Raw genomic sequence first — 9,592 nt, forward strand, 5'->3', positions numbered from 1 at the left:
GGGATTGTACTATACATTGTAAGAGAGAGTTCCAGCTTCAAAGAGTTTATAATCTTACAGACAAAGAAGGGAAACAGTGATATACCAAAGGTCACACTAGGTAGACCTGAGATAGAACCCATGACTCTTTAACACCAGCACAGTGTTCCTGCTCCATCTCCTGGGCCACACTGCTTCTCAAGACTGGTGTTTGGCATTTACAATGTATAAATACCCATGGGAAGTTTACAATGGTATAGAATTCCTCCACAATTTGGTATTGTGTCTGTGGCTCCCTAGGAATCTAATGTGGAATCTACATGTGTGGATCACAGAAATTTAAGAAGTCCTCTAGGCACGCAGGACTGGCTGATGTCATTAGTGTCCACGATGATCCTCTGAAAGGTCCAAAGATCTTCAGGGCTCTGTTGACTGACTGAGGGTATGGCTACACTTACAGTTTTGCAGCGCTGGTAGTTACAGCTGTATTCGTACAGCTGTATAGGGCCAGCGCTGCAGTGTGGCCACACTGACAGCTACCAGCGCTGCAGTGTGGCCACATTTGCAGCACTTGCAGCGCTGTTGGGAGTGGTGCATTGTGGGCAGCTATCCCACAGAGCACCTCGTCCCATTTTGGCGCTGTGGCTTGTGGGAAGGGGAAGGAAGTGTGCGGGTTTTTCCGCTTCCTGTTCCAACGCCCCGTGGTGCTTTGCTACACATTCCAAGCAGTTTGGCGGCATTGTGAGTCTGCAGCGCGATTTCTGAGTTTTCTGTTACAAATGGAGCCTGAGCTGCTGAGGACCTTGCTGATGAATGTTGCCAGCACATCACGCATGGCAGTGGAGCTATTCCTTCAGCTGCAAAGTGACAGTGGGGAGTCAGACGATGATATTGAAACACCTGATGCTGAAGACACTCAATTGCTTGTGGCAGTAACAGACGTGCTCAGCACCGTGGAACGGCGCCTTTGGGCTCGGGAAACCAGCACTCAGTGGTGGGATCACATCGTCCTGCAATCCTGGGATGACGAGCAGTGGCTACAGAACTTTCGGATGAGAAAAGCCACTTTCATGTCACTGTGTGCTGAGCTCGCCCCTACCCTGCGGCGCAGGGACACGAGATTGAGAGCTGCCCTGCCAGTGGAGAAGTGGGTGGCTATTGCAATCTGGAAGCTGGCAACTCCAGACAGCTTCCGATCGGTGGCGAACCAGTTTGGAGTGGGAAAGTCCACCTTTGGAATGGTGCTGATGCAAGTTTGCACAGCCATTAATCGCACCCTGCTAAGAAGAACTGTGACTCTTGGGAACGTGCAGGACATTGTGGATGGCTTTGCAGAAATGCGTTTCCCTAACTGTGGAGGGGCAATAGATGGGACGCATATTCCTATTCTGTCACCACCGCACCTGGCATCAGAGTATGTTAATCGCAAGGGGTATTTCTCCGTGGTTCTGCAAGCGCTTGTGGATCACCGTGGGCGTTTCACTGACATTTACTCAGGATGGCCTGGAAAGGTGCACGATGCACGCATCTTTCGGAACAGTTCTCTGTTCAGGAGGTTGAGGGCCGGGACTTTTTTCCCAGACCGCAAGATCACAGTAGGGGACGTCGAAATGCCCACTGTGATCCTTGGAGACCCAGCTTACCCCTTAATGCCATGGCTCATGAAACCGTATACAGGGAAGCTTGACAGGAGCAAGGACCGGTTCAACTACAGGCTGAGCCAGTGCAGAATGACTGTGGAGTGTGCTTTTGGCTGTTTGAAAGCCCGCTGGCGTTGTCTTTATGGGAAGCTAGATTTGGGGGAAAGCAGCATCTCCGCTGTTATATCCGCGTGCTGTACCCTCCATAATATTTGTGAAGGGAAGGGTGAAAGATTCAGTGAGGAATGGACCTCCGAGGTTCGACGCCTAGAGGATGAATTTGCACAGCCAGAGAGCAGGGCTACTAGGGAGGCCCAGGAAAGGGCTTCAAGGATTAGGGATGCTTTAAGGGAGCAATTTGATGCTGAGAGCCAACAGTAATGTTTGGTGCCTTTGCTGTGCTTTGTTCTACCTTGGGGTACAATATTTACCACTTCCTGCAATAATAAAACGTATTGAAAAAGACATAAAATCCTTTATTCAACATACAGTACATAAAAGGCCAGGGGGGTTAGGGTGGTGGACTGTACATTCAGAGGTTTGAATATGTCCTATTTGGATTACTGTTCAATGTCTGCTGCACTTCAGGATTACTATGCTGCAGGGTAATGGGGGTGGAGTGCACAGGGTAAGAATTATAGTTATCAGGGCTGGTAGGTGATCGTACAGGTGTTGGGGGCAGATGGGGGTAATAAGAAACTGGCTGCTGGAGAAAGGTGTTTTGTGCAAATACTGGGGAACAAGAAAGAGAGCTTTGGGAGGGCTGTGGGTTACCACGGTACATATCTGCCTGCATGGCTACAAGAGACTCGAAAGACTCAGTTTGGCGAGCCAGGAGGCTTATAATCTGCTTTGAGGTTTTTTTGATAGCCAATTCCTTTCTCCTGCTTTCTGTTTGCCTCCACTCATGCATTTTCTCTCTCCATTCATACATTTTCTCTCTCCATTCCTGTGTCTTCCTACTTTCTCTGTTGTAGTGATTCATAACTGATTTGATCAATTCTTCTTTTGATTTTCTGGGATTTCTTCTCAAGTTCTGCAATCGACGTGAGGCCGGTGATCCAGCTGCATTAGTCAAGGTCACTAGAAAAAAGAAAGATAGAACCATGTAATACACAGAGGCTACATTGTTTATTATCACACAGTGAAGGAGTTTTTAGACTTTTGGTAGCATCCTTTGCACATACCTCACATAACACAGAGAGGCCAGGGAATTAAGTCATGGCTAGCAATGGGGTGAGTGTTTTTCCCCCGAGTTCCCCTTGGGAGGGGGAATTGACCGATGGGTCACTGGGGTTTATCTGCACTGGGTACAGGACGTAGGTGGTGTCCTGCACAGGGGACAGTAGTGAACAGGAAGGTGGCGAGCTGCTGGCGGGGGGGGGGTCCGCATTAATGCCGTCCTGCTGGTGAGGGGGGGAAAACGCACAGCTGTGCTGGCTGCCTGCTGGGAAGGGTGGGGGAACAGCGGAGCGCACCGCTGGGCTACCAACGTGCTTGGAACACCGGAGCGCACCGCGGGGCTGGATGCCTGCTGGGAGGGGGGTGGGGGAACACTGGAGGGCACTGCGGGGATAGCTACATGCTGGGAAAGGGGGAGGGTGACCGGAGTGCACCGCAGGGCTGGGGGGTGGGACCGCGAACCTGGCGCCCTGCACTCAAGTATCCCTAAATTCTCAACAGGGTTTCCTACTGCCAGATATATCACTGCTGCTTGTTACCTGGGAAGAGAGGGAGGGTCTTCTACAGCAATGTGGATTCCGCCCTGGCCCCTATGCAGCTTGCCTGTGTGCAGCCATGGTCCCCCCACCCCTCGCTGCACAGTGGATCGGACGAGTTAGCCTGACCGGGACAAGGACCACGGTGGCTCTCCCGATCAACTTGAGAAAGCAAATTGCAAACGCTCTGGCTGCAACTTTTCAAGAGATTACCGAGGCAGATTACAGAGACATGATAGAGCAAATCAATGGGCTATTCCACGTTTAGGCATGCATGCAGGCAGCCATAACCCAAACCCTCCTCTCCCAAAACATAAAAATCTACTTACCCCGAGCACGCTCCTCAGTTTCTTCCTCACCAGCAACTTCCTGCTGCTGCGACTGGCTAGCCTCCTCCTGGCTTGAGAAGAGCTCCTGGCTGCATGCCTCCTGGGACTCCGGAGTGTCTCCCTCCACGCCAGTAGCCTCACTGTCGGCTTCCTCTACACCCTCCCCCACTCCTCCCTGCTGTGAACTCTCCATCGTGGTCCTCGGATTGGCAGTGGGTCACACCCAAGTATGGCATCCAGCTCCTTGTAAAAACGGCAGGTTGTGGGGGCAGCTCCTGAGCGGCGATTTCCCTCACGGGCTTTGCAGTAAGCACTCCTCAGCTCTTTTATTTTGACCCTGCACTGCAACGTGTCCCATTCATGGCCCCTTCTCAGCAAGGACTGCGATATCTGCCCATAGGTATCATAATTTCTCCTTCTGGAGCGCAGCTGTGCTTGCACAGCCTCCTCACCCCAAACACTGATGAGGTCCTGCAGCTCTGAATTGTTCCATGCTGGGGCTCGTTTGGGGCGTGGAGGCATGGTCGCTGATTGATTTAATGATTGATTGCACTCCACACCTGGCTGAGCAAACAGGAAGGGGATTTTTAAAATTCCCGGGGCATTTAAAGGAGGGGTCAGCTGAGCCCAGGGCAGTGGAGTGTGCATGATTACCAGAGAGGCTTCTAAGGTATGCTGGGATACCTCCTTATGCCACGGAGGTCAATAAAAGCGCTGGTGGGTGTCCACACTTGCTGACCAGCGCTGGATCACCAGCGCTGGATCCCCTACACCCGAGGCTCAACCGGGTGTACAGCCAGCGCTGCAACCAGGGAGTTGCAGCGCTGGCCGTGGTTTGCAAGTGTGGCCACATCCTAAGTTGCAGCGCTGTAACCCCCTCACCAGCGCTGCAACTCTGTAGTGTAGCCAAGCCCTGAGATGGAGAAGATATGTCTCAAATCCCCATCAGCTGCTCACATATGTTCATGGGAGCCTCAGATGTGAGCCTGTGAAGTTAAGGGAGGTACTCTGTGGCTTATTGTTCTGTACATCCCCAGCATGGTCAGGTGCTGTACTGCAGCTTCTGTCTGATGCCACCATCCTGTCTCCCCATCTCCCCCACAATTCTCCCTCCTCCCAACAAACATCAGTGCATGCACACCCAATACTTTTCACTTCCTCTCTCCTGACCATTTAGAGTGCTCAGTTGTCAGACAACTTGCATTCTGCTAAACACAAGATTTGAAAAAGCTCCTGGGCACCCAACTTTCACTTGAGTCTCTAGACAGGCACTTAAATGGCTACGAGCACCTTCCTAAGCTTTTAAAATATTGGTCTTAACTTATGAGTGTCTCAATATCTCCAACTGTAAATCAGTAATTGTATTTGCTCTTCTTCATAAAGTGCCATAGGAGATGTGGCTGAAGTGTGTTGTGTATGTGCTAAGTATTGGCATTATTATTGTTTTAATCTTGTTTTTAACATTGACAGCTGGTGTCTGGTGGGTGTGGGATAGGCTGTGGGATGAGAATGATTCAATATGACTTTCATACCAAAAAGCGGCTAGAGCAAAGAACAGTATATTACTACAACAACTACTACAATCTGGGGAATCTGTGCATCTTCTATACTTCAGAAAAAGTGTAGAAGCTAAAAACCCACAGTTAGAAACAATTTGCCTAATCATTTTAGTGTAGTTTTTAAATGTGGGCAAAGGAATATTTTGGAGTAGAGGGACTAGATCGGGGTGGGCAAACTCAGTCCCGCTGGTGAGATCTGGTCCGCCAGCCGTTTTAAGCCGGCCCTCGAGCTCCCACTTGGGAGCATGGTCTGGGACTTGCTCCCCTTTACGCTCCAGCTGGGGAACAGGGTTAGGGGCTGCTACACGCGGAAGCTGCGGCATGGCCCCCCTCTGGCTCCTACTCACTCTAATGGTCCCCTATGGTGCTCAAAAAGAGAAGGGACATGCTGCTGCTTCTGGGAGCCGCTTAAGGTAAGCGCCGCCCGGAGCCTGCACCCCGAGTCTCTCCTCATGCCCCAACTCCCTTCCCCAGCCCTGATCCCCATCCTGCCCTCTGAACCCCTTGATCCCAGCCCAGAGCACCCTCCTGCACCCCAAAGCCTTCATCCCCAGCCCCACCCCAGAGCCCACATCCCCAGCTGGAGCCTGCACATCTTTCTACACCTCAACCCTCTGCCCCAGCCCTGATCCCCCTCCCGCCCTCCAAATCCCTCAGCCTCAGACAAGAGAACCCTCCTGCACCCCAAAACCCTCATCCCCAGCCTCACCCCAGAGCCCGCACCCACAGCCAGAGCCCTCAGCCCCCCCGCACTCCACTCCCCTGCCCAAGCCCGGAGCCCCCTCCTGCACCCTGAACTCCTCATTTCTGGCCCCATCCCGAAGCACGCACCCCCAAACAGAGCCCTCACTTCCTCCTGCACCCAAATTTTGTGACCATTCATGGCCCACCATACAATTTCTATTCCCAGATGTGGCCCTCGGGCCAAAAATTTTGCCCACCCCGGACTAGATGTATCAACATGAGTATGGATAGAAATCTATCTATCTGTCTATCTGTTTTTGTATTTTGTATTTTCTAAATACGATCAGGGCGCCATTGTGCTGTACAAACACTTATAGAGTCAGAGAGTCAATAGAGTTTAAGGCCAGAAGGGAACAACAGATTATCCAATTTGACCTCCTGAATCTGACCTTCTAATTTGACTTGGCACAGTCCCAGCCCCAACAAATTTTGCCTTCTATTTTAGAGTTTTCATCATTCATCAACATAGTACATCAACAGCACAATATAACAGAATGCAACCTGTTTTGCATAGTAGCCCCCAGATATCTCAAAATACAGAACTAAATAATACCAGGCAGTGGAGAGTAAGTGGTGTAAATTATGGAAAACAATGAGGTACAAATATTGTAGGAACAAAACTAAACATCCAGTCATCATAAGGGCAATAGCAGAGGGAGAGAGAAATTAAGAGGCCCAGGCAAGGATGAAAAGCTAAATGTTAAGGTGAGATTTGAAAAGAGGTGGAAAGTTGATGAGATAGAGTGATACAGGAAGTCTGTTGTAGGAACTGTAGTGAAGAAGGTTCTCATTCTGCAAGCGCAAAAGTATATAGGAACAGGCTGAATTCATATTATTGGATGGGAGAATGATCTTAACACTGTTTATACAGGTTGTACAGTTTGATGTATCTGATAATTCCTATGCATGAAGAGCTAGTGCCTTCACCTCCTCAGTCTGCACGGAATGCTACTGCCAATGTACTCTGGAGTAAGCAGCACGCTGGATCTTCAGAAGTCACTTTGAGACAAATCAGTGTCAAAAGCTGTAATTACTGATGCCTGTTAGGAGTTTACAGAACATTCTGGCCAGTAATTTCAAAAGTGATTCTGGGTGCCCAACTAGAGACATCTTAAAAGGGAATGTGTTTCAGAGAGTGCTAAGTGCCCACTGTAAGTAGCTGGCACGCTGAAAGGGTCAGGGGCCCAGACTACCTCTGACGGGCTCCACAAGGGGGAATGATGATGCTCAGATTCACTTGGGAGTAGTTAACTCACTGAGTAACTGGGAAACTGTTAATTAGACAGGAAAGCAGCTGGGTATCATGAAAGGTGAAGGACCTCAATTATAGAGAGAAACTCCTGGGGAGAAAGATGGTGCACTAGGCTAGGATGAAATAAACTTTGAAATGCATAAACAGCTAAGTGAAGGAAGCTTGAAGGTGATACTAAAATTATATAATAGCATACAGAGAAAAGGTGAAATACTTAAGGACTGGAAACATGCAATTACTGTCCCAGTGAGGAAAACAGATAAGTTGTGCTCAAGACCAGAAGCACACAGATCAAGTGGCCTCACAGCTTGTTTAAGTAGTCCTGGAAAGAATGGCAGTGGAGAGATTAGCACACCTAGAAAGAAATAGGTTCATAGATGGAACAGAGAGTGGGTCAGAAGAGGTAGGAGTGCAATTTACCACATTGTAAAGATAGAGACAGAAGCCCAAAAAAGAACGAGAACCAAAGAATTCATGGTAGTAACCTTCTTGGACATAGAAAAAGGCTATGATGTGTTAAGGAGAGAGGAACAACTTCATAAAGTTGCCTCCATGGGTAATATAGGAAGAATGTACAGATGGACAAGGGACTTGTTAAGCAAAAGAACTATACAAATCTTAATAGGGGAAGCTCTTTTCAATGTATATTCAATTGCAAATGGGGTTTATAATTAGTCAAACTCTCCTTAACATCACAATAAATGACCTCTGTAAGGAGATAAGTCCGGGAACAGGGATCACGTTGTTTGCTGATGACTGTGCCATATCAACCAACAGCAGAAACCTTAGAGCTCCATGAAAAGAATCAAAGATGAACTTAAAGGAAGCACAGAATGGGTAAACAGGTGGGGTTTCAAATTCTCCATCAACAAAACTAAGCAAATGATCTGCAAAATAAGGAAAATTGAAAAGGATGTAAACTTCTATCTATACAACCAATAGATAAATATAGTGAAAAATAACAACTTCTTAGATGTGATGTGTGATAACAAGCTCACGTGGAGGGACTATATGGAAAATATTAAAGATAGATGCAAAGGTAGAATTAACTTACTTAAAAGTATCTCTGGAACATACTGGGGAGTGGATAAGAAAATGGTGGTAATGATATACAGAGTGCTAATTAGACCAATTACTGAATATGGATGCCAGGCTTTTCGGTCAACTGGTAACACAAATCTGAGAAAACTAGACTATATCCAAGCACAAGTACTGCATATCGCATGAGATGCCTTCATTACTACTCCTCTGCGTGTACTGCATATAGCAGCTGGTGAAATTTCTACCACTTAGAATGAAGCTCCTAGATGTAACCTTTTGGGGCAAATACGAGGTAATAGCAAAGATGAATAAAGTATCTTAATGAAAAGAAAGGATTAGATGAGACCCAAATCTGTAGCTATCAGAAAATACTCTGTCACTGGAAAACCATTCGTCCTAGGATAGATATGAAATTAAATAATGAAATAAATAAAAGGAGAAGAATGCTAAATATACAAGATATAGCAAATCAGTAAATTGGTGATAAGTGGGGACATGATTGCCAAATATATATAAATGGCTCTAAAGAGACAGAAACAAGAAGAGTGGTAACAGCTTTCTGCATACCCTCACTCGGATTCAAGAAAGCCATAAACTCAACTAACTTTATATCAGTCTTTACAGCTGAGCTAACAGGGATTATGCTAGCACTAAATTGGGCTTCATATGTGCAGCCAGCTGCCGTGGTCATCCTGTTTAATTCCTTATCAGGGCTGCAGGAAAATTTCAATGGTAAGTCTGACAACAGAAATTATATTCTTAATGAAATATCACTACTAACAGCCAAAGTGGCGCAATTGGATATAACAATAGTAATGGCATGGGTCCCAGCGCATGTACGGATAGCAGCCAATGAATTGGCAGACAAACAGGGGAAAAGTGCTATTAATCATGAACAAGTTGACCCAGGGATCCCCTTAAGCAAACTGGAATTTAAATACCTAATCAAAAATGAGCTAAGGAAAGAATGGCAAGAACTGTGGCAAATGAATGAAGGGGGAAAAAGTCCTAGAAGTATGCCCAACAGCTGAAAATGTTGATGTAATCCAAGGCCCTGACAGATAGAGCGAAGTGGCTCTATTTAAAATTCTAACAGCATTGTGGATTAAATAGTCATTTGTATCTAATTAGCAAGCATAAAGATGGACTATGCCTGGCCTGTACGGAAATGACAGATAATATCCTTTAGGTTTCTAAAAACTGTACCTGTGAAAGAAGGTGTTTATATAGAAAACTTAGAAGCCTTAAAGTAACAGATTTTTCTTCGCAATACTTATCAAAAATACAGGGAACACGGGCCCAATAAAAAAACCCTCCGGCAATTCTTTAA

At 47.2% G+C, this 9,592-nt stretch overlaps 1 protein-coding gene across 1 annotated transcript; it reads right to left on the reverse strand.

Moving 5' to 3' along the window:
- Window positions 1-1,994: 1,994 nt before the first annotated feature.
- LOC127048028 (uncharacterized) lies at window positions 1,995-4,558 on the reverse strand. The gene is made up of 2 exons (XM_050947132.1): window positions 3,667-4,558; window positions 1,995-2,702 (listed from the first exon to the last, which is right to left on the reverse strand). Exons 1-2 carry the CDS (start codon window positions 3,857-3,859, stop codon window positions 2,152-2,154), a joined length of 744 nt encoding a protein of 247 aa, XP_050803089.1. The 5' UTR covers window positions 3,860-4,558; the 3' UTR covers window positions 1,995-2,151.
- Window positions 4,559-9,592: the final 5,034 nt, after the last annotated feature.

The sequence above is a fragment of the Gopherus flavomarginatus genome, chromosome 3 (genome assembly GCF_025201925.1).
Source record: "Gopherus flavomarginatus isolate rGopFla2 chromosome 3, rGopFla2.mat.asm, whole genome shotgun sequence".
Lineage (NCBI taxonomy): Eukaryota > Metazoa > Chordata > Testudines > Testudinidae > Gopherus > Gopherus flavomarginatus.

What these genes read in the sequence shown, in the direction of transcription:
- LOC127048028 (XM_050947132.1), bottom strand. Translation starts at nt 3,859, where the DNA reads ATGGAGAGTTCACAGCAGGGAGGAGTGGGGGAGGGTGTAGAGGAAGCC. An exon ending in AACTGAGGAGCGTGCTCGGG is followed by an intron (nt 2,703 to 3,666) that starts GTAAGTAGATTT and finishes TCTTTTTTCTAG; the next exon opens with TGACCTTGACTAATGCAGCT.